General features: G+C 43.5%; 1 protein-coding gene across 5 annotated transcripts in view; it reads left to right on the plus strand.

Moving 5' to 3' along the window:
• raph1a (Ras association (RalGDS/AF-6) and pleckstrin homology domains 1a) overlaps positions 1–15,713 on the plus strand; it is an 85,700-nt gene extending 69,987 nt beyond the window's left edge. For all 5 annotated transcript variants that reach the window (XM_033986782.2, XM_055230582.1, XM_055230584.1 and 2 more), the window contains 10 exons: positions 2,022–2,096; positions 2,212–2,296; positions 5,457–5,578; positions 5,663–5,728; positions 5,830–5,973; positions 7,078–7,188; positions 8,274–8,372; positions 8,463–8,583; positions 10,273–10,403; positions 12,183–15,713. In XM_033986782.2, the coding sequence (XP_033842673.1) occupies positions 2,022–2,096; positions 2,212–2,296; positions 5,457–5,578; positions 5,663–5,728; positions 5,830–5,973; positions 7,078–7,188; positions 8,274–8,372; positions 8,463–8,583; positions 10,273–10,403; positions 12,183–14,483 (3,255 nt within the window). In that variant the 3' untranslated portion in view covers positions 14,484–15,713. The remainder of the gene's footprint in view (positions 1–2,021; positions 2,097–2,211; positions 2,297–5,456; positions 5,579–5,662; positions 5,729–5,829; positions 5,974–7,077; positions 7,189–8,273; positions 8,373–8,462; positions 8,584–10,272; positions 10,404–12,182) is intronic.
• The last annotated feature ends 8,732 nt before the right edge of the window (positions 15,714–24,445 follow it).

Consider the following 24,445-nt stretch of genomic DNA (forward strand, 5'->3'; position numbering starts at 1 on the left):
AGGGGAGAGAAGGCCAGAGGGAGGGAGGGAGAGAGCACTCAGCATAGTGACCAGAGTGATAAGTCCAGATCACATACAGAGAGAAGGAGAGGGAGAGAAGGACAGAGGGAGGAAGGGAGGGAGAAAGAGAGTAGAGAGGGGGAGATAGAGGGAGATAGAGGCAGAGAATGAGAGAGGGAGAGGGAGGGAGATAGAGACAGAGAATGAGAGAGGGAGATAGAGACAGAGAATGAGAGAGGGAGAGAGAGGGAAAGTCCCAATCCCATACGCACAGGGAGAAGTGGAGAGGGAAAGAGGGACAGAGACAAGGTGGGTGGTACAGATACAGAGAGAAAAAGAGAGCACAGCAAAAAACAAACACACAGAGAACATGACACACACAACACACCTGAATATCCTGTGCAGTGTTAAATACCAGGGAGAAGAGCTGGGTTTTGACTGAGAGGATCTGACAGGCAGAGGGCGCTGTTTCATAGTCACCTCTGGTCTTGAACCTGGGTCGAATACATGGATTACCTTTTCAAAATCCGGTGGGGCTTTGTCAGCGCTGGATTATTACGACTAACAATAGAATGCGCCTTTAGATATGAAATAATTTGGTTCCGGTTTGTGCTGGATTGTCGTATTATAATATTTGCGGCTAAAGAATCATTAAATATTTATGTTTCTTTAGATGTGGAACCTGAGGGATTACACGGGAAGTATGTAGTAGGAAAATGCATAGCTCCTCCTCGGTTTAAATATTGTATGGGACCGTAGTAACGCTCAAAATATAGGTTATACACTTAAAAACGGTTATAAATGTTTAAATAGAATCACACGGCTCTATATCTGGGTCCGTCCTGGCAGTGCAGAGTAAAACAAACACAAACTGTAAGAAGAAGTGACGTCACCCACAGCGTTTCAGCTCCAAATGAAGCTCATCACTGGTTAGACAGAGAGCGGGCCCTTAGCAACGCTGTCAATCAAACCTGTTGCTAACGCCAGTGGGAGTGGCCTCGGGGGAAAGGAGGCGCCTGATTCGTCTGTTTTTAATGTTCAAATCCTGATTTACGGACACAATAGTGAAATAAAGGGGGTAAAGAGGGAAAGAGAGAGGGAAGGAAAAAGAGGGGGAAGGAAAGAAAAGGAAAGAAAGAGAAACAGAAAACGGGGAAAGAGAGAAACAGAGAATGAAATGGAAGGAGAGAAACGGAGAGAGAGGCCAGAATGACAAGTCTGACAGGAGAAAGCATGAAGGGAAAGAGAGATAGATGTAAAGAGAGAGGGAAAGAGGGAAATGGAGAGAGGGGGGAAATAGAGAGGGTGAGAAAGATGGAGAGAGAGAAAGATACATAGGGAAACAGAAAGAAAGAGAGAGAGGAAAAGAAAGATAAAGAAAGAGAGGGAAAGAAAGAACAAATGAAAGAAAGAAAGAAAGAAAGAAAGAAAGAAAGAAAGGGAAAGAAAGATAGAGAAAGAAATAAAAAGAGAGGGAAAGAAAGATAGAGAGCAAAAGAAAGAGAGGGAAAGAAAGAACAAATGAAAGAAAGAAAGAAAGAAAGAAAGGGAAAGAAAGATAGAGAAAGAAATAAAAAGAGAGGGAAAGAAAGATAGAGAGCAAAAGAAAGAGAGGGAAAGAAAGATGGGGGAACAGAGAGGGAAAGAAAGAGCAAAAGAGAGAAAGAAAGAGAAGGAAAGAGAGGGAAATAGAGAAAAAGGTGAAAAAGAGAGAGAAACAGAGAGAGAGAGGGGGGGAAACAGAGTGAGAAAAACGGAGAGAGAGGCGCCTATTATCACTTCCTATTTAAATCTCAGCAGTTCACAGTTTGACTCTGTCCAGTTACATAAACAGTCACTGCGCCGTAAACACTGTGGTTTGCTCTAGTTTTTTAGGTTCTTGTTGTTGTTCATATGTTTTATTTTTATACGTCTCAGTTTATCAGCGTCTGCACATCTGGAAGGGTCAAAGGTCACAGCGTTTCAACAGCTGTGGCGTCGGCGTCTCTGTAACGATGTTTTTTGCGTGTCGTTCTGTGCAGTTGGTGATCAGGGTTCACTTGTCGGACGAGAGCTCCAAGACCATGATGGTGGACGAGAGGCAGACGGTCAGACAGGTGAGGTCAGAGACTGTTACCGCTCGACGCCGCCGGACACGACACACAAAACGACCAAACGCACATGTGTCTGGAGTGGGGAGTGTGTCATTATATCTGTGGTGTTTCTCTGCAGGTTCTGGACAGTCTCCTGGACAAGTCTCACTGTGGGTACAGCCCAGACTGGTCTTTAGTGGAAACTATCAACGAGCTGCAGATGGGTAAGTCACTGAGCTCGTGTCGTTTTATCACAGTCTGCAGGGAGTGGCAGGGCATCCGGTTTAAAATCAAGAAGGTTAGTGGGTTTTATGGGTACAGGAGCAGTAAGACGTAGATCAGCTTTTGCACATGAATCATCTCAAAGTATCAACAAGTTCAACGTTTGTGGCTTGGAGACATGTGGATCTAATATCGGCTTTCCGGATATCGGTTCAGTCGATATCGGTTCAGTCGATCTGCCTCATTTGGTCGATAAACTGGTGCGATAAGACGATTAACTGGACAACGCGTCTCATAATATTAAACTCGTATTTATATAAAGTCGTTCTAAAACACATTTGGATCATTTTTACCTTCTGCCGTTTGTGTTTTAAATAAATAAATACTCTCTCCAGCCTCCGCTCTGGTATCGGTTGATATCGGGGATCGACTGATGCTTAAAGCCAAAGTATCAGTATCGAAAGAGAAAACCTAGATCGGTGCCTCCACGTCTGATATCAGCATTTTGATATTTGTTGTACGTAGTTGTGTTTAGATCAACATTCTATTGGACAATCATATTTAACACAGATGGGGGAAGCTAAAATGAATAGTTCTCCTTTGTCTAGTCATTAATAGAAATGATCAGGTTCCGCGTTTGTGCTTTTACGTTTTGGATATTTGGTGGTAAAGTAAAGCGCGGTGTAATCTAGAGGGAAAACCGGCTCCTTTTCCATCTGGGAGTATAACGTCATCACATTCTCGAATCTGAAAACCTCCAACTGGTTCCAACTCCAGGCTGGACATGAGCAAAACACTAAAACACCGTCTGCAGACTGTTCTAGAAGACTCTTTAGTTTGTACGAGCGCAGAGCTTTGTACGAACTAATGGATCTCAAAGTAGTTTATCATGAGGTTAAACAGTTTGCATTATAGAGCATTACGGAACACTGAGAGCTCACGCAGCAGCTGCACAACCGTTTGGATCGATGCAAAATAAGTTCGTCCACGTTTCTTTGTTTTTAAGTAGAGGAAAGTGCTTGGAGATGTTCAGGTGCAGAGAGGAGCTCGCAACACGCAGGAGAAGTCAGGGGTCCGTGGCTTTTGGGGCGTCGCATTGACTTACATTCATTTACCGGAGAGACTATAGGACTGTGTAAATGCATAAACGGACGTAGCTAACCCGCTAGCCGCCATGTTCCAAATAGAAACTGAGCATAGACGCGTTTCCGGATCCAATTCAACCTCTGCGCATCCTTGTTTTCCATTTCGTTCGTCATAAAACCATTAAAACAGAAACGGGATCATTCACTTCCTGTTAAAAACTGCGCAACCGATAGGCCCCGCCCCTTTTTTTGAATAATTACACGTAAAGCCAGAGCAGCGGGGGTTGTGATACAGGGGTGGATAAAAACTCGGACTTCGAATGCAGGACAAAATATCGTCGCGGAAACAGGAAAATTGGGAGTAAAGGAGTCAGGTCCCCATAATGTCTGTGTGTGTGTGGAGATTTTAGTCCCCACAATGTGATGAATACCCGGCGATGTGTTCAGGGGAGGGGGCGGACTTCAGCTACGCACACACACACACACACACACACACACACATATATGGACATACATGCACACACACACACATACACACGCACACACACACAGTTATAATGTAGGTCCTGAGCGGTGATGCGTGTGATCTAACCCACATCTTCAGGCGCACACAGCCACTCAGCGTCATTATGAAACCGAGTGGCCTAATCTGGACGTAATCTGACGCCTCCTGCAGATCTGCTCCACGTCCAGGGATCAGACTCACAACGATACGGTCGGGACGGCAGGTTAAACTGTTAAATGAGTGATATCTGTATCTGCTTTAAGGGATCGGACCAGTAGTACACGTTAACACACACAAATACACCCCCACAGATACACACAGATACATACACACACACACACACACCAGTGCTACCAGTCGTCTGTTGTTAGACTTCGGGCAAAATACACTGGCAGACTGTGACCTCCAAAGAATATTTACAACGTTTGGAAAAGAGCTGTACAAGAGGAGGAGGAGGAGTAGTAGTAGTAGTAGTAGTAGTATTAGTAGTGGTAGTAGTGATAGGAGTGGGCGGTGTTAGTAGTAATAGTACATAAAAGGTGGTAGTATAGTAGGTGGTGGTGGTAGTGGTAGTAGTAGTTGTTGGTGGTGGTGCAGGTGTTGGTAGTAGTAGTAGTAGTTTAGGTGGTAGAATGTGGTGGTGGTGGTAGTAGTAGTAGTAGTAGTGGTAGTACTGATAGTAGTAGTAGGTGGTGGTGGTAGTAGTAGGTTGTGTTGGTGGTGGTGGTGGTGGTAGTAGTAGTAGTAGGTGGTAGAATGTAGTGGTAGTAGTAGTAGTAGTAGTAGTAGTAGGTGGTAGAATGTAGTGGTAGTAGTAGTAGTAGTAGTAGGTGGTAGTAGAAAGTAAGCAGTACTACAGTACAATAAAGTATACTTTTTGTGATTACCTTGATAAATCCTGAAGTCCTTAAAATAAACTGTGCGTCTGCAACAGGAAGTTTCAGTCTGTGTTTGTGACGATATGAGGACACTGCACCGTGAAGCTTCAGTCTGTGTTTGTGACGATATGAGGACACTGCACCGTGAAGCTTCAGTCTGTGTTTTTGACGATATGAGGACACTGCAGCGTATATGAGGACACAAATACACTCTACACTAACAATCAGTACTTTGACTTCACCAGCCAAAGCCAGAACCTGAAAGTAGGTCACAGCTGACGTTATAAACATTTTTATTAGACACAAAGGAAGAATTGAAAGCGAGTCGGACACGGGACAAAAGGCTAAGAGAGGAAATGAGGCGATGAGGTCAGAGGAACGCCAAAAGCCATGTTTTAGGACGGAGGCGTTCTTCTTCAGCGGGTCATGTGCTTTTGTTTGGGTTCTGTTGTTAGGTTGATCAGAAATTGACCAAAAAAATAACTAATTTCTTATAAGTACTGCCCCCTAGTGGTGACAGAGCAGCATTAGCGACTGCATTTCCTCACGATGGATCCAAGTCGTGTGTTTTGACGACTGTAAATTATGTGTGAGATGATATAAAATGAATATCTAAAAATCGACTTTTGTTATTCAGACGTGTTTCTTTTCAAATGGGCATAAACAAACTCTGCATATATATTCGTTTTTGTAGAGCGTATCTTTGAGGATCACGAGAACCTGGTTGAGAACTTGCTGAACTGGACCAGAGACAGTCAGAACCGGCTGATGTTTACGGAACGAATTGAGAAGTACGCCGTATTCAAAAACCCTCAGGTAAGAAACGTATTTATTATTTATTTATGTTTATAAGTCCAGCTCGTCTGCGGTTTTAATACGATCTGTTTGTTTACTCTGAAGAACTATTTGCTGGGGCGTAAGGAGACGTGTGAGATGACCGAAAGGAACAAAGAAGCTCTATTGGAGGTAATGTTTTGGTTTTTTTTCACGATCAAACCCGAGAATCGATGATCAAATGAGTGAATGTGGTGTTTCCGTGGCGAGCCTGACGTCTGTGTGCGCTGTAGGAGTGTTTTGGAGGCACCTCTGTGTCTGTGCCTGAGATGGAGGGAGTGCTGTGGCTCAAAGAAGACGGCAAGAAATCGTGGAAGAAGAGATACTTTCTGCTGAGGGCGTCTGGTATTTACTACGTCCCCAAAGGAAAGGCCAAGGTGAGTGTGGAGATGCAACAGCTGGACCTACAGCAGGACCTACAGCAGGACCTACAGGCTCATACAACAGGACCTACAGCAGGACCTACAGGCTCATACAACAGGACCTACAGGCTTATAAAACAGGACCTACAGGCTTATGCAACAGGACCTACAGGCTCACACAACAGGACCTACAGGCTTATGCAACAGGACCTACAGGCTCACACAACAGGACCTACAGGCTCAGACAACAGGACCTACAGGCTCATACAACAGGACCTACAAGGTCATACAACAGGACCTACAGGCTCATACAACAGGACCTACAGGCTCATACAACAGGACCTACAGGGTCATATAACAGGACCTACAGCAGGACCTACAGGCTCAGACAACAGGACCTACAGGGTCATATAACAGGACCTACAGCAGGACCTACAGGCTCACACAACAGGACCTACAGGCTCATATAACAGGACCTACAGGCTCACACAACAGGACCTACAGCAGGACCTACAGGCTCACACAACAGGACCTACAGGCTACAGTAGTGGTAATACTAGGTAGTAGGAGTAGTGGTAGTAGTAGTAAGGCATAGGCTAATACATATAAAAGTAATAAAGTATAAATCTTAGGTATCTGTACTTTACTTAAGTACATTTTACAGTATATACGTCCTACTTTTACTTCACTACATTTGAGAGCAGTATCTGTACTTTCTACTCCACTACATTTTTGAACAGGACTGAAAAGTAAAAGTACTTTAGAGCTGCTGAAATGGTTGAGGGTTTATTTTTTAACATGTTCATAATTTGAGCAAAACAAAAATAAAATAGAGGGTAAAAAATTAACAAAATTCAGCTCAAATCTTTATCAAAATCACCATATTTGAATCTTTATAAGACTCAAAATCTGCGTGAAATACTGTTAGTACTTACTTTTACTCTTTAAGTACATTTTTATACAGGCACTTTAGTACTTTTACTTAAGTAGATTTTTTCATGTTATACTTTTACTTGAGTATTTTTCGCTCCTGTATCTGTATTAACAGAAGTACTTCTTGCACGTCTGGGCTGTAGTACTCTCGTGTACTCGAGCTGACGTACTTTTCCGTGTGTCCAGGCCTCTAGAGACCTGGTGTGCTTCCTCCAGCTGGACCATGTGAACGTGTACTACGGCCAGGACTACAAGAGCAAATACAAGGCTCCCACAGACTACTGCATGGTCCTCAAGGTACTGCATTTCAACACTGTGGATGTACTGCCCCCTAGTGGTGATACAGGAGCATGAGACACTGCATTTCCTCATAATGGATCCATGTTGTGCATTTTGAATATTGTTCTGTAAATTATGAATGAGCCTGTATAAAATAAGTATCTAATAATCTAATATAAAAATTAGACTTTTTTATTCTTTTTATGTATTTTTATTTGTTCTAGTGGAAGATTGTGGTGGGATTTAAAGTTTTCTTCTTCCCTCTTCTTTTCAAGATTAAATATGAAATAAGTTAAGACTAAAAACCCAAAGATAAATGTCTTTTAGGTTTTTGTTAGCTTATATTTTTAGTCATGTTGGAAAAATAATAGCAATGCACTGATGCTTTTTCTGTTACCTATAAAATCTTAATCAGTTACGATACTGAGCTCGATTCTATAGGTTTAAGTATCAGCCGAGACTCGATATCAACTGATACCGAGACTGAAAACAGCATTTATTTACTTTAAAAATAAAATAAAATGAGACAGAACAGATCCAAAGGTGTTACGTAGCTGTTATTTATCTCAAGTAACGACAAAACGACTTTGCGTTAATAAAAATGTAAATATTTTGGGACTTTCTGGGCTAAATACGACCCGTAAACAGCCTTTTTACATCAATTTACACGTCCAACCCACAGATTGTATATATAAATAGACATAGCTAACATGCTAGCCGCCGCGTTGCAACTTTATATTTCACTATTGTGTCCGTAAATAAAGATATGAACATTAATCAGGCGCCTTCTTTCCCCGAAGTCACTCCCGCTAGCGTTAGCAACAGGTTTGATTGACAGCAACAGCCTCGGTTCAGATTGGCTCTTTGGTTGCTATGATACCCCAAATACGTAACTCTGCTCCAAATTAGCCGCTATAACCGCTAGCCTCGATGAGCTTCACGCGACTGGAGCTTAACTTCACTTTTTATACACCAGGATATCGACAGAACCGATATTTGGAAGCTGATACCCGATACCGCACATTTTTATGCCGGTATCAGATCGGCGCAGCGCTACGTAATAATAATATGCGATTCTTTTTTTTGTTTTTGTCCATGTGCAGCATCCTCAGATCCAGAAGAAGTCGCAGTACATCAAGTACCTCTGCTGCGACGACGTCCGAACCCTCCAACAGTGGATCAACAGTATTCGCATCGCCAAGGTCAAAGTTCAGACTATGTTGTTCTAATTGTAAAGTCCATGTTTTAGCTGTTGTGTATTTATATAGTACTGTTCGTTTTCCTCACTGTAGTACGGGAAACAGCTGTATATTAACTACCAAGAGGCCGTGAGGAGGTCTGAGGCGGCTTATGACTGGTCTTCCCTGTCGTCGTCTTCTATCAAGTCAGGATCTAGCTCTTCAAGCCTTCCAGGTTTGTTCTTTTACTGGTGTTTTAAATCAATTCAAGTTCATTTATACGACACATTTAAAACTACTTCCTCTGACCGAAGCGCTTCACATAAAAGTATTTGACAGTTTTGTTCCGGTAAAACATATTTTTTACGTTTTAGCCATAGACTGTTTATATAAATGGACATAGCTAACCTGCTAGCCGTCACGCTCCAAACAGGAAGTGATCATGGGCGCGCTTCCGGCTCCATCGGCTCTGGCGCCAATTCACTTTGTATTGAAAAACTGTGGCCCCTCTCCCTGCACCTGCAGCTTGACAATTTTGGTAAAGTTTATAATTGTGGTTCCTGGTTAGCATGTTAGCAAACAAGGGTCCAAGTGTGGCTAATTTATACAATATATTATTTATTTAAACCAGGGGCGTCAAACTCATTTTCACCGAGGGCCACGTCAGCAAAATGGCCGCCATCAAGGGCCAGATGTGACTGCGACAGTGTAAATGTCACTAAATGTAACCGGATGTCATGTAAAATAAATGTAACTACTTTTTAACTTGTTAAATAACGGTTTCTGTGATAAAAGTGTGTATCTGGTCGGGACACACCTCCTCACAGACCTTCAGCTCTGCTTCAAATTCAGCCTTTTACAGCCTTTTAATTATTGGACAATTTGTTGTTTTTCTTGCAGACTAACTTTTTCATACTTAACTCCGTGTTTGGTGTCAAAATGTCGACGTAGATTGTACCGACCGCGCCTCATAACACAAAAAACATACAGGTTTTTCTCCTCAAAGCACAAACTTATATTCACCTTCACTTTTCTTCCTCCAAACTTCCTTCCACGCCGGCAATTTTCCTCTTCATGAACATTTTGTGATGATTATTTGCAAATATTTCTCAGTTCCACTTGCTGGGAAAATCTCATTAGTTTATTTTCAGTGCAAACATTAAAGCAGTATAGACTTAATTTAAAATGACAGTCATGCCTTTTAATTTACCTTCTCGTGGCCACATAAAATGACGTGACGGGCCGCATTTCGCCTCCAGGCCTCGAGTTTGACACGTGTGATTTAATGTGTCAGAAAATGGTGTTGCTTACTTTTTTTTTCACAAAATGCCACTCGACTGGTGTAAAACTATGATCTAAATACAGCGGTCCCTCGTTTATCGTGGCAGTTACGTTCTAAAAACAAGTATCAGCTTTACTTTTTTACGATATTCTCTACGTTTTTTGTCTGTAAAACCCCTCACCACACACTTTATACACTTTTCTCACACAGGCGTTAACATTTTCTCACATTTCTCTCTCGTTTAAACTCTCTCAAAGTTCAAACCTTCGTAGGCGTCTTTGTCGGTGCAGAACGTTTCGTCGACATTGTGGGTTTTGTCGGGGAGAAAACAAATTGCAAACGTACAGCACTTCAGAGTCACACCGCGATCCAACGTTTATGTAAATTTGTCTGAACACATTCTGTACACGGAGGAGACTGATGGACAATGGTCTACAGTCCAACAGCCAATCAGGACGCAGAACACAATGGTCTACAGTCCAACAGCCAATCAGGACGCACGACACAATGGACATTCAGACGATGTAAAAAAAAAAGCGTGTAAAATTGCACCCAAAAAAAAATCTGCGAAACAGTGAGACCGCGAAAGGTTGAGCCGTGACAACTGCAACAATACTTTCACTTTTGTCGTTTGTTTTGCAGAATCCCAGTCGAACCACTCCAGCCAATCAGACAGCGGCGTGTCCGAGCTGGCCTCATCGAGCCACACCCGCTCCCAAAGTGTGGTCAGCTCCATCTTCTCCGACGCCTGGAGGAGAGGGACTCAAGGAGAGGTACGTGTGCGTCAGCCAGACCGGTCACTCACAGCCTCCTGACCAGCACTGTACAGCATTTGCCATGATCCCTTTTTGCTCTCCTGCCAGAGGTCTAAAATGAAGGCACGATTGGGCGTTCCTCTGTGTGCAGGAGGAGGAGGAGGGAGCGGAGGTTAGACAGGAAGTGATGTAACAGGCATGTCAACGGTCCAGCTGCAGCCGAACCCGACAGAAAAAAACATGACACCGTTTTAACCTCGTTTATGTGCGTCCGACGAGCAGGATGTTTCTCCGTGGATGCGACCTAGCGGCGTCGCCTGCTCGTCTCCATGGAGATAGAAATTGATACTTTGCAGCTGATGTCATCGACGTTCAATGCGGGGGGTGATGCTAACTGTAGGCACTGCTCTGTCTGAGGCGTGTTAGACTTTAACCTGAGCTTTATTTTAAAACAATCTCACCAGAAAAAAATAAAACTGATTTATCTGAACTACAACAAATGAGCTGATTTGTGCTGTTAAACAGGTCCCTCTCAAAGCATTAGCATTAGCATTAGCATTAGCGTTAGCCAACAGTTTTCCAATCACCTAAACAGGACATTTTGCATTTTCTCTCGAGTTTTCAGACAATTTTAACACTTTTTGGGCAGTGTTTGCTAATGTGCACGTTGTGTCGCCATGGCAGCTGCTAAACCTTCCACCGCAGGAAGGACGGCGTGGAACGGCACCAGCGTGATGTCAGTTGCAACGTATCAGTATCGCCTCCGTGAAGACGAGCAGGTGGCGGACCCTCGAGCAGAACGTTCTCTGACCTCGCCTGTTTCGTGGGCTGGAGTGGGGTCAAACGTTTGTGCTTTTCTGTTCAGCTCAAAGCGTATTAAACGTTATTCCGGCTGCAGCTGTCACTGTTGATCTGATTTAACCACATTGTGTGACGGCTTTGGAATGTGCTAACAAAACAACAAGACGCAGACTAACAAAACCTATATGTAAACATGTAGAACTGACAGAGTATAAATACAAATGCAGAATGTTTTGAACAGAGATCGACCGATACGTTGGGTTTTTTGTTGTTGTTTTTTTAATATGGCCGATAAACTCCGCCGATATAAAGATTTAATGAATTTGTGCGTGGTCCCTGATACATAAAGAACAAAGAAAGAAACGTAATTGACTGTTTATATAAATGGACAGAGCTAACCTGCTAGCGGCTGTGTTCCAAACAGGAAGTGATCATGGCCGCACTTCCTGCTCCATCGACTCTGGCTCCAGTTCACTTTCTATTGAAAAACTGTGTCCCCTCTCTCTGTCCCTGCTGCTGTCAGACTCGTCATTTCGGTCTTAAAATGTTCGTATTAACCCGCTCTACATGATCCTGGCGACGTCACACTAGTCGACTTCTTTATTCAGTCTTTGGTCGATGTGTGGGGCCGATTTTGCTTATTTTCCTCAAATGATGTTATTTCTAATGTTATTTCTGTTTATTATAAATTCACCCACAAACCTTAGAGAGCTGTGTGTTCATGTTTTCTGCAGTTTTCAAATAATTCGTTCTGCATGTTTTTTAAGCCAAAACTAAATATCGATCTGTGCTGCAAATTTAAGGCCCAAATAAGTGCAAATATCGGCCCAATTTATCGGTCTATCTCTGCTGACTGAGGGTTCTGTGGTTAAACTTGGTGTTGTGTTTTCATTGCACTGGTTTGGTTTCCTGCATCTTGTCCTGAATCGATTTGATCCTCTTCAGACGATCCCTGTTCCACTCGGTCGTGTTAAAGTCTGATGTTTTGTGTTTCAGATGATGAGGATCGACCCGATCAGTAGGCCCATCCCGGTGCAGATCCCGACGCTCTCCACGCAGCCGCTGTCCCTGTCCCAGCCCACCACCCCTCGAACCAGCTACACCGAAGAACTCAACTCCGACGAGTCCACCCCATCGCCCCCGTCGCCCCCGCCCCCTCCTCCTCCGCCCCCCGTGGAGCCCGTGGCCCACCAGCCGACCGCTACCTCCTCCTACGTCAAATACAGCACACTGGCTCGTCTCCAAAACCAGAACCAAGCGAGACCCGGAGTCGTCCTTAACGCCATCCAGGCGCCGTCAAGCAAGTCCAACTACAACACTCTTCCAGCGGGATACAACACCGGAGCGCCGCAGCCTCCGTCACCCCCGCCTCCTCCGCCTCTCACCGTCCCCGCCCCTGGATCAGCCATGGCGGTGCTCAAGTACGGTCCTCCGAGCCCCTCTTCTGGCCTCCCCCCGCCTCCGCCCATAGAGGAGATACCCCAGGAACCCTCCTATCTCCCCCCTCCACCACCAGAGAGTCTCGAGGAGAACGGTCTGCCCCCGCCACCTCCACCTGAGCCTGTTCCAAACTCTTGCGCCCAGCTCTCCAATGCTGGTTTGCAACAGTTCTTAGCCCAAAAGTTTCCTAATATGGTTTATGATTTCAGCCAAAATGAGGAAAACACAGCACCACCGCCAACCGAGTTGTCGCCGCCGGCCACGCTCCCGAACGCAAGACCCTTGTCGCCAAATGCCCCGCCCCCAGCACCTCCAAAAACGTTCACAAGCCCCTTCCCGCCTCAATCCGCTCGCAAACTGTCAGGGCCGGCTTCACTTCCGATGGCTCTGTCCCCAGTGTCCCCCACGCAACCATCGAGCACGCATGGATCATTCAAAAAGCAGCAAAGTTTTTCTACTGGACACTCCCCAAATCAGCCTCCGCCCACTCTACCCAAACAGCACAGCCTGTCCTCCAAAAACCTCACTGCCCTCTCCCCTTCTGCGTCGTCAGCGTCCGTGTCCATCGCTGCCGCTACCTCCTCGTTGGTTAAACAGATCGTCAATCAGTTCCCTGGAAATTCCCCGCCCTCCTCTCTGCCAATGTCCAACTCCACTGAGATGTGCAAATCCGGCGCTCCGCAGTCTCCTCCGGCGGTCAAAGCCAAACCAAAATGGCAGCCAGGAGGAGTGGTCCAGTCACCGGAGTTCCCCCCACCGCCAAACGATAACTTCCCGCCTCCTCCTGCTTCTAACAGCTCGTCGAAAACTGGATCGCCAATAAAGAAGTCGCCCTCCTCTTCCTCCACCGGGTCGAGCAAACGTGGGCCTCCCCCGACTCCACAGAGAGCCTCGTCAATGCGCTCAAATTCGGGGGAAGTGGCGGAAGAACGGCCCAAGAAGGTGGAGAGCCTCGTGAATAAATTTGGAGCTCAAACTGCGACGTCGTCCAGTTCATCATCAGCAACTGGATCTCCGTCGAAGGAGTCGTCTGCTCCGTCAGCTCCTCCCAAACCGGGCAAACTGAACCTGGCTAATCTGCCGTTAGCTCTGCAGGGGCTACAGACTGGACAGCAGACCGAGTTCCCCTCCCCTCCTCCTCCGCCTCCGCCCTCTCAGCCGCTGCACATCGACTCCCCCGATTACTTCCCTCCTCCCCCCAGTGACTCTGAGCTGTTCCCGCCCCCGCCGCACCCGTCTGAATTCCACCACCCTCCCAAAGTCGCGGTTGTGAATCCTCAGCCTCAAATGCAGCAGAATCCGGCGTCATGGAAACAAAGCTCTCTGAAAAAAGGTGCGGTACCTCCTCCCACACTGTCGAGGCGCACCAGCAACACGCCCCAGTACGACATGGCGCCGATCTCAGTGCCCCTTTCCCCGCCCCCCATGTCCCAAACCCCGCCTCCCTCCTTAACATCCTACTCGTCCTCTTCCTCGCCCGTGCCTCCCACTTCTCCTAAATCCGTGGGTCCCGCCTCCCTCGCACTTAAGTCCAACTTCCTCGAAGACCTGAACCGCACCCTGAAGAGGAAGTCCGTTTCTCGTCACGGGTCGCTCACCTCCTCCCACCTCATCACCTCATCCAAGATGGAGCCCATGGCCACGATGGACGACATGGCGCTTCTCCCGCCTCCTCCCCCCGAGCTCATGCAGCAGCAGCAGGGGAGCCGCGGGCATTCCAAGACTCTGTCCCGCCACCACACGCACTCCCAGTCCGCCAAACACGCTAACATCTCAGGCTATGCAACGCTGCGGAGAGGCCCGCCCCCCGCACCGCCCAAAAGGGACCAAAGCACCAAACTGACCAGTGAATGGTAGAGGCGGACGAGTCTAGAGAGAGGATCCCAAAACTGTGTGTAACGGCTGTGACGAGACGACGTGTTGTTTACCCTATAGATTCTGCTATAGGAAGAATTACCCCCGACTTTAATTTCAATTGGTTTGTTAAAAATACTCTACCTCTTTGTCGAAACAGGACCGAGAGCGAATCAGAACAGTCACATTTTAGCCAATGGGAACACTGCTATCTCCTCCTCTACAGGTCTGAGGTTCGGGCAAAGACGCTGGCGAAGCCTAAAGAACTTATCATGAAAACACGTCTCAACATTTACCAGGAAGTAGCAAACCCAGTTCCCTAATCTTAATATAAGATGATACTCGTTCCCATTATTCTCATTATTAATATTACCGATACATGTGTTAATCCAATGAGTAAATCTATATCTGTGTATGTAACATATGTATACAAGCCAGAAATGTCACATACTAAGCTTTTTCACGATGTCTGTGCAGCTTTGCAAATCAAAAGTATAAAACGAGACTTGAACGACAACAGCATCAGAAAGCTGCATTCGATCTGGTACTGCATGGAGCCGCGGCTAAGGACGTAGCATTAAGATGAAGGGATGAAACGCAGAAGGAATAAGCCGGGAAGGAACGATGTAAATAAATGAAACTTGAGGAGCGGGACACTCTGAGAAGGAGCATCGCCATTTTTAAACTTTTTGTGTTTTTATATAAGATTATTTAATACTGGAAAGATATTATTATTATTATTATTTTAAGTTTATAGAGTCAAGACGAGTGAATTTGACTGGATGTGTCCCCTGTTGCAATGAGTTTCCAAACTTAAGCCGTAGTTTGGGTTGTTGTTTTTTTTCCATTTTCGTTCTATTTATAGTTTGTCGCTATAGTAATAACAGACACTATGCATCGGTTTCTCTCCTTTGGAAATGTGTGGAGTCAAAAAGTCAAAGAAAGGACTGTTATTTACGGACAAATCGCCCTGAAGTGTGTGAGCTCAGCCTTAACATGTCTGTGTGTGATTCTGAAACAGGAGTCTGAGGCCGTCTGTGGAGTCCATAGACCGTAAACACCGTCTATATATACTGCATATATATAGAGGCTGTGTATATATGTCTATGGTCGAGTCCTTGGCCGGTGCGATCGTTCTTCGTTAGATTGAACATCAGTAACTGCACTGAACTCTGTTTGAGCGATCGTCCGTTTTCTACTTAATAAACCATTCACAAGTTTTGTCAGTTTAAAGATTCTCGTGTTTTATTTTGTTCCGTTTAATTAACTCGAGTTTTGGGGCTGTTCAAGGTCGAGTCTGAAGCGGTGGCGCCCCCTCTAGGCCTGTCACGGTAACACATTCTGAAGTGCGGTATTTTGCTGAAGTAAATACAGATAATATTGAAACTAAACCGGAAAGAATTAGTATTTTAAATGGACAAAATTGTAAAAAATATGAGCTGGAAAAAATAAACAGCAAAATGCAACACTTAAGTAATGTTTTTGTGTCTATAATGAGTGATTCAACTTCATAATTTGATTTTTTTCAGCTCAGAGCTCATCGTAAAAACAGAAGAATAGCCAACAATGTCCCACAACAAAGAAAAAAGTCCCACCATTAATACTAACGCCAAAAGTAGCTCCGTCTGTGTTGAGTCGATAGTGATTATTGTGACAGGCCCGTCCATCGTCTCATTTTCTGCATGTTACAGGTTAAATATATAAATATAAGTGTAAGTGTGACTCATGCAATGTTTGGGTTCTTCTTTGGGTCTAGAAACCACTTTATAATTTTAACTCCTTAAGTCACGTGTCAAACTCAAGGCCCGGGGGCCAAATGCGGCCCGCCACATCATTTTATGTGGCCCATGACAAAGTAAATTAAAATGTGACAGTATTAAAATGTCAGTAACACACTATATTTTACATCTATGCAAATTTGAGTGCAACCAATTTGCTGATGTGGCCCTCGGTGAAATAGTTTGACACACCTGCCTTAAGTTAAACTGTGACATCTTTAAACGGCCACTAGAGGCGCACAACTCAAGTCAAATGAATAAACCAAATCCCATTATTGTGACTATCCTCAACTAAAAGACTCAAAATAAAATCGTTGAAATAATGTCTTAACACAAATGTGCTTTACAGACTCGTCAGAGCCTCTTAAAGCTGCACTGTTATTCACTCCACGCCACAGCTGCCCCGGGACAGACCGACAGAAGCGACGCTGCCGATCTGCGCCATCAGCCCCTCACACACGCACACCACTTTCACACTGCGCAACGTGGGCGAAGTGTCTTGCCTAAGGACACAACGACAGGCCCTTTGGAGGACCTCTTGAGTCGCTGTGGCTCCGTCGCGTCGTCAAGTTTCAAACACGAGACGTTTGTTTGAGAGTGAGTTTATTTCGATTCCCTGCAGCAGGAAACACATGGTTTGGCTTTTGGGTTCCAGTCTCTGACCATCAGAACAGTATTTGAGGTCTCTAAAACATGCACGACGCCTGGATCATGCCCAAAAGCGCCATTTTTACACCGCCATGTCCTCAGTGCTTCAGTTAAAGGGACACATTTATAGTTTACCGTTTGCCAGAGGTGGTGAAAAGTGTCTTGCTAAAAGGCACTAAAGGGCTGCAGTTTTCCTGGCTGACTTCAGTTTCTTGTGTCCTCCTGGTTTAAACATGAGCAGAGCGATATTATTATAAAAAAAATCTGGTATATTTTGTATTAGAAACACGTCTTATGGCTCAAGCTTTACCAAAACGTTGATCCACTGCGAGTTGCTGTAAATATAAAGTGACTTTCTGTCTGTCCTCAGCACCATCACATTCTCCGAGCGCAGCCTCCGCATCTGCTTCTCTCCGTCAGCCACGAAAATCTGAACAAAACAAGTTATTTTATCATTATTATGCAGCAAATAAACGCTGTGTTCTATGTCTGACCACTAGAGGGCGGTGTTACATACACAAATCCAGGCCTGTCACAATAATCACAACATCAACTCAGCATTTTTTAGGGTAAATTTTGATTGTGTTTCTTTTTCTTTGCTCTACTGTGGAATATTTGGTATTTTTTTTATATATATGATCAGATTTAAGCCGTAAAAGTTTGGATAAATAACTTGTCTGACTCATTACAGACGCAAACTTACGACTAAACTGTTTCATTCTGCTGTTTATTTATTGCAGCTCATGATTTTGAACAATATTTTAGATTTATAATAGTTTTTGTGGTTTAAATCTGCTCTTGGGTTTTCGTGTCAGTGTCAAAAATGAGTTTCAATATTAGTTTCAATGTTATAGTGACGGGTTTACACAAATCTGAAGTGAACGTGTTGTATTCCCAAAGTAAAGGTCACGTATTAAACAAAAAAAACAATCTCATAACTTGCGTTCGTTGGAGACACTCACGCTGTGCACTCGGTTGTCGTCTCCGAGGGGCCGGCTGTTGGAGCAGTTGCATTGGGCTGGAGCTCCTGGTTCTCCTGGAGCTCCCGGACGTCCCGGCAGCACATGGACTTCAACAAACACAAACACGATTCACTGTGACACGTTTAGGGGCAGAAATGTTTGGATTCTACATATTTCACACACACACAGAGATATTAAAGCAACACTGTGGATTTTAACCATCGTTGATTTAGTTTTGAATGCATTATAATTATTTAAAACCAAATTATACTGAACCAAACAGATTTCCACTGCAGGTTGCATCATTATGGTTTTGGCTTTTACACAGAACATAATGAAGTAAAAGTAGTAAAGTACTGTCCTTAAGTAATATTTTTAGGTATCTGTAATTTACTTAAGTACATTTTACAGTGTGTACTTTTTACTTTTACTCGAGTACATTTGAGAGCAGTATCTGTACTTTCTACTCCACTACGTGTTTTTGAACAGGACTGAAAAGTAAAAGTATTTTTTCTCATTCAGCTCAAATCTTTATCAAAATCACCACATTTGAAGCTTTATAAGACTCAAAATCTGTGAAATACTTTTAACTACTTTTTACTCTTTAAGTATATTTTTTAAACAGGTACTTTAATACTTTTACTTAAAGTATCACATGAAAAAACCTATTTTACTTTTACTTAAACTGAGTACTTCTTCCACCTTTGGTTAATAGTCACATTTATTTATACAGAGCTTTTCCTTTTTTCTTCAAGGAGCTTTTGAACTGTCAACCTTCAGGTCAGAGGTCAAACACCTTCAGGTCAGAGGTCAAACACCTTCAGGTCAGGGGTCAAACACCTTCAGGTCAGGGGTCAAACACCTTCAGGTCAGAGGTCAAACACCTTCAGGTCAGGGGGTCAAACACCTTCAGGTCAGAGGTCAAACACCTTCAGGTCAGAGGTCAAACACCTTCAGGTCAGAGGTCAAACACTCTACCCACCTTGTCCCGGGCTTCCAGAGACTCCCGGTATCCCATGATGCCCGGGGGGTCCAGCGTACCCCGTCTTTCCCAAAGGCCCACGCGACCCTTTAGGCCCCTGTGGAAAAGTTCATTTGGTTTGATCATGATGTCGAAATAAAAGACTCTCGTAATGAGCCGTAATGAGCCGTAATGAGCCTACCACTGCTCCTCTGTTTCCAGTCGCTCCCATGATGCCTTGCTCTCCTCTGGGGCCTGGGTCTCCTTTCAGGCCTGGGTCTCCCTGTCACACACAGACGCTCTGTGTGCAGCTCTGTGTGCGTTTATTATGTTCATCAAAGTTTGGTTTTATGAGATTTACCTTCACTCCAGGCGTCGCAGGGGCTCCCCTCACGCCCTGCACAAAAACACACACACACACAAAGACACAAAGATAAACACACAAAGACACAAAGAAACACACAAATGAAGAGAAACACAACGACAAACACACACACAACAGCAAAGACACACAGCAAAGACAAACACAACGACAAAGACAAACATAAAGACACAAAGATAAACACAATGACAAACACACATCCAACAAAGACAAACACAAAGACAAACACACAAACAACAAAGACAAACACAAAGACAAACACAACGACAAAGACAAACACAACGACACAAACATAAACACAATGACAAACACACATCCAACAAAGACAAACACAAAGACAAACACACAAACAACAAAGACAAACACAAAGACAAACAAAGACACAAAGATAAACACAAAGACAAACACACAAACAACAAAGACAAACACAACGACACAAAGATAAACACAACGACAAACACACATCCAACAAAGACAAAGACACAAAGATAAACACAAAGACAAACACACAAACAACAAAGACAAACACAACGACAAACACACACACAACAACAAAGACAAAGACAAACAACGACAAAGACAAACACAACGACACAAAGATAAACACAACGACAAAGATAAACACAACGACAAACAAAGACACAAAGATAAACAAACACACAAATGAAGATAAACATAATGACACGAACAAAGAAACAAAGACAAACACAAAGACAAACACAACGACAAACAATGACAAACAAGAACAAACACAACGACACAAACACAAAGACACTTAACTGGAAAAATAATAAATAAATATTAGTGCACCTTTTCTCCAGTTGGACCCGTGTGTCCTTTAGGTCCCACGTCCCCCTGACGACATGAACACAACACAAACATGATCAGTGTCGCACACGATGGGTTTGTGTATCACAGACTGTAAATATAAATACCTTAAATCCCTTGCGTCCCTTAACGCCCTGTCAAAAATAAATTGTTCAAAAACACAAATTATTAACTCATAAATCCCCAGAACAGCAGGCGTCAGTCGATACCTTTATCATACCAGGCGTCCCGATGTCTCCATAGAGGCCCCTCCAGCCCCGCTCCCCTTTGTCTCCCTGTGAAACACAAACACTACAATAAAAACAGTCAAATAAATAAATGACTTTGTGCCGTGTACAGAACCTGAGGCCCCGTCTCTCCCATCGGCCCCTGGAGTCCTGGCTCTCCCTCTGGACCCGGAGCACCCGGGTCTCCCTGAGGAGGACCAAAGGTTTGATTAAACAAAGGAAATAATGAACGGATAAGGAAGAGGTGGGGAAGTGCTGGGGAGGTACTGAGGAGGTGCTGAGGAGGTACTAAGGAGGTGCTGGAGATGTACTGAGGAGGTACAGAGGAGGTGCTGGAGAGGTACTAAGGAGGTACAGAGGAGGCAGCACAAACTGAAGCTTTCGTGCATCTGTGTTGGGGTTTAAATGGGGCGGACTGGGCGCAGGTTGGATGAAGAGGAGGTGCAGCGAGCAGCGGCGAGGAGTAAGAGGAGGTGGTGATGAAGGAGGAGCAGGTCATATCTGGAGGAGCAGTGAGTGACAGGAGGAGGGAGCTCCTCCAGGATGTATTTACTCCAGCTCCATTACAAACAAATACTGTGGCTGAAACTGACTGTACCTTGGGCCCTCGGACTCCTCTGCAGCCCTGCAACAGGACACAAGAGGTCAGAGGTCAGAGGTCAGGCTCATGTTTCAGAGTTTTTTTCAGAGTTAAGACTCGTACCTTGTCGCCTTTTGGCCCTGTGATATGTTCAGTTATGTCGACCTGGAAGAAAAAGATTCTATTTACACAACCAGGCAAATGTTTGGACACGCCCCCTCTCACACGTTTGGACACGCCCCCTCTCATTTATTATTTATTATTATTTATTTTTTTATAAAAATGTAGTAAGTAGTAAAAACACAAACAGAAGACATCAAATATATGAAGTAAAAAAAAAGTCTGTATAACTAAACTCAAACCACCAACCATCAGATCAGTGGGCAAACGCTCTACCAACTGAGCCACTGTCTCCATCCTTTGTTTTGTCAAAAAATATTCTGTAGATATTTCACCTTTTTTCTTTACTACATAGTTCCGTACATCTTACTTCATATTTTTGTATTCTTTCACCTGTAATAATCCACAGTACGGCATTAACCTCATCTCTTCTAAACGTGTCTAATGCCATACTGCGGAACATTTCACGTGAAACAGTTCCATCTCCACCGTGTCAAACAGACGGAAGACTCCCCGCCACAAAAGTTACAACGTGCAGCTTTAAAATAAAATAAAAATAAACACAAATTTAAAAAAAAAATCATAATAAATTAAATAAAAATAAAATAAAAAAATAAAAAATAAAATAAAAAATAAATACATACAAATCAAATAAAAATTAAATAAAAATAATACATAAATAAATAAAATTAAATAAAAATAAATAAATAAATAAATAAAAATAAAAACAAATACAGCATGAGCTCATACCAGCAGCTCGTGTTTTCGTTTGACGGAGGGTAACATGGGAGGAGGAGGAGGAGGAGGGATGAAGAGCTTGCATTTCCGTGGAGACCATCGACTCACTGGAAATCCTACGGACGGGACGCGAAACGGCCGGTTACTACGGCGACTAACACAAATCTCCTCAGGTGTACGGAGGTACTACAGTGAGATTTACAGCTGTACTCACTGCGCGTGACAGAGGTCGCCACATGAGGGCAGCAGAGAGCGACGGCCCAGCCCAGGAGCAGAGGAGAGAACATGACCTTTACCTGAAAACACAAGAAGAAGAGACGACGGAGGAGATACAACAATACACTCATCTGGTTTTTGTTTTTTTTAACTCCTAATAAATACTTTTGAGTACTTTAATTGAATACTTTTTGGATTTCCATTCTGTTGGCCATGGTGGATGAAGTACTCTGTGTCTGTACTTTTACTTAACAAAACTGAGGTAAAAAGTTACTCAAGTAAAAGTAAAAGTATCACATGAAAAATCTACTCAGTTTATGTTTAAAAATGTACTTTAAGAGTAAAAAGAAACTATAAAATAACAACACCTGTGTGAAATACTTTTAAAGTGCTGAATGTAGTGATATTTATTTTTGTTCAACAACCAACACGAATCAGTTTTCTCGTTTTCTTCTGAATTTCGTGTGTTTATTTTTGTTTTGCTCAAAGCCAAAGCTAAAAATAACCTCTCAAATCATATGAAAAGTACTTTTACTTTTTTTTCAGTCCTGTTCAAAAATGTAGTGGAGTAGAAAGTACAGATACTGCTCTGAAATGTACTCAAGTAAAAGTAAAAAGTACACACTGTAAACTGCACTTAAGTAGACTTTTTATGTGTCTGTACTTTACTTAAGTACTTTTACTTCGTTACCTTCAACAGGACCAGCCACATCGTCTCAATGTTTTATTTTTACTCCTTTCTACATTTTAAAAAACAGAAGACATCAAATATATGAAGTAAAACATGTAGAATTATGTAGTAATGGAAAAAATTAAAGTATCCACCCTTTGCTTTATCGAGTTATTTGAGGATTTAAACATAAAATATAAAAAAAAATACATAGATATTTAGAGTTACTTAAGTTGTTTTCATAATTCTATATTTCTTACTTGTATATTTGATGTCTTCTGTGTCCAAACATTTGCCTGGTCGTGTATTTTATTATAAACAGCACAAACGTGTACAAAGACGGGTAACGTGTCTTGCCAAAGGACACAACAACAGAATGAACCGTGCAGAGCTGGAATCAAACCACCAACCTGCAGTTCGTGTTTTCCTTTTCCACAAGTCTTGACGTACAGTTTAGCATTTTGTGAACACGGTAACACCAGGACTAAGTTTTTTCTAGAATGTGCTCGGGTTATATTTAGGCTGAGCTCTTCTTTAAAACACAAAAACACTCCATTCCACCTTGTGATGTCATCATGTGGTGATACAGGAAGTGCTCCACTGTGTTTTTTAACTGCAAACGCCTTCACTAGAGTCATCTGGATATTTATATTTCAGCTCTGGAAATGTCAATCTACAACTGAACTAAAGGTAAAAAAAAAAAAGGAGCTGTTCATTCTGAAAACGACCACTTCATGACATCACAAGGTGGAACGCAACGTTTTGAGCTTTGCAGATGGATGTTTTTGATCAGATAACAGCATAAAAACATAGATTAAAGCTCAAAGAGTCAATTTTGCGTGATATTGGACCTTTAAACTAACAGAACACGCATGTACAGAGCAGGAAACATTAGTAAAAAGATCCATTTTGTACATTATATATTTAAACGTGTGCTTTCTTACCTCGGACGTCCCTCCACAGAGCCGCTGACCGGTCCCTGCAGTGGCTGCTGGCGGTCCTGGTCCAGTCCCGTCCAAAGTGCTGGGCTTGCACACTCTGCCAACGCTAACTTCTCTGTGGAAAAGCAGCGCAGTGGCTGGCAGCTCTCTGCAGAAATAATCAGATAATTACCTTTACACTGAGCCAAACAGAAGCGCCAGGCTGAGAGACGAGACACTGGAATAAGTCAAGTAATCTGCTCCTACTGTACTTCCATTAAACCACAGGCACGAGGCCAAAAAAATAAATAAATAAATAAACCCATACCCTCCACCTTCTGCTGTCCAAACCAGCTTTAAAATTAAATACGTTTGTTTAGTTTCGACCCAAGAGGAAGGCTTACTTTAAGACGAGCATCTGACAGTCCAATGAAAAACTGATCGATACAGCTCAGGTCATCAATCAATCAACGATCCGTCACCGAAGACCCGGATGTGAGCGCGGCGTGGGACTGGGCGCAAACACAAACCCAAAGCTCCAGGGTTTAATTACACTAAGTACAGGAAATCTGCAAAAGCCAGCGGGATTTACATCGTGAGAACAAAGAAAGTGACAAGGACTGAGGAAGGTTTAATGAACATGAGCTCGTCAAGACGTCGGGATTTACCAAATATTAATGTTTTAGTGGTGAGTGGGTCATGGTCGGCGCGTTTTCACCTTCAAGACTCAAAGCGATTTTCACACAGATTCATACACAGACACTGGGGAGAGGGGGTTAAGTGTTTGGCCCAATAACACAACGACAGCGTTCATCTGTGGGACGGAAAACCTTCAGATCAGTGGACAAACAAACACTCGACCAACTGAGCCACTGTCGCCTGGACGTTTGTAGTAAAAATAATGAAAAATGAAAGTTTTTTTACAACATGGATTT

The sequence above is a fragment of the Periophthalmus magnuspinnatus genome, chromosome 21 (assembly GCF_009829125.3).
Source record: "Periophthalmus magnuspinnatus isolate fPerMag1 chromosome 21, fPerMag1.2.pri, whole genome shotgun sequence".
Classification (NCBI taxonomy): Eukaryota; Metazoa; Chordata; class Actinopteri; order Gobiiformes; family Gobiidae; genus Periophthalmus; species Periophthalmus magnuspinnatus.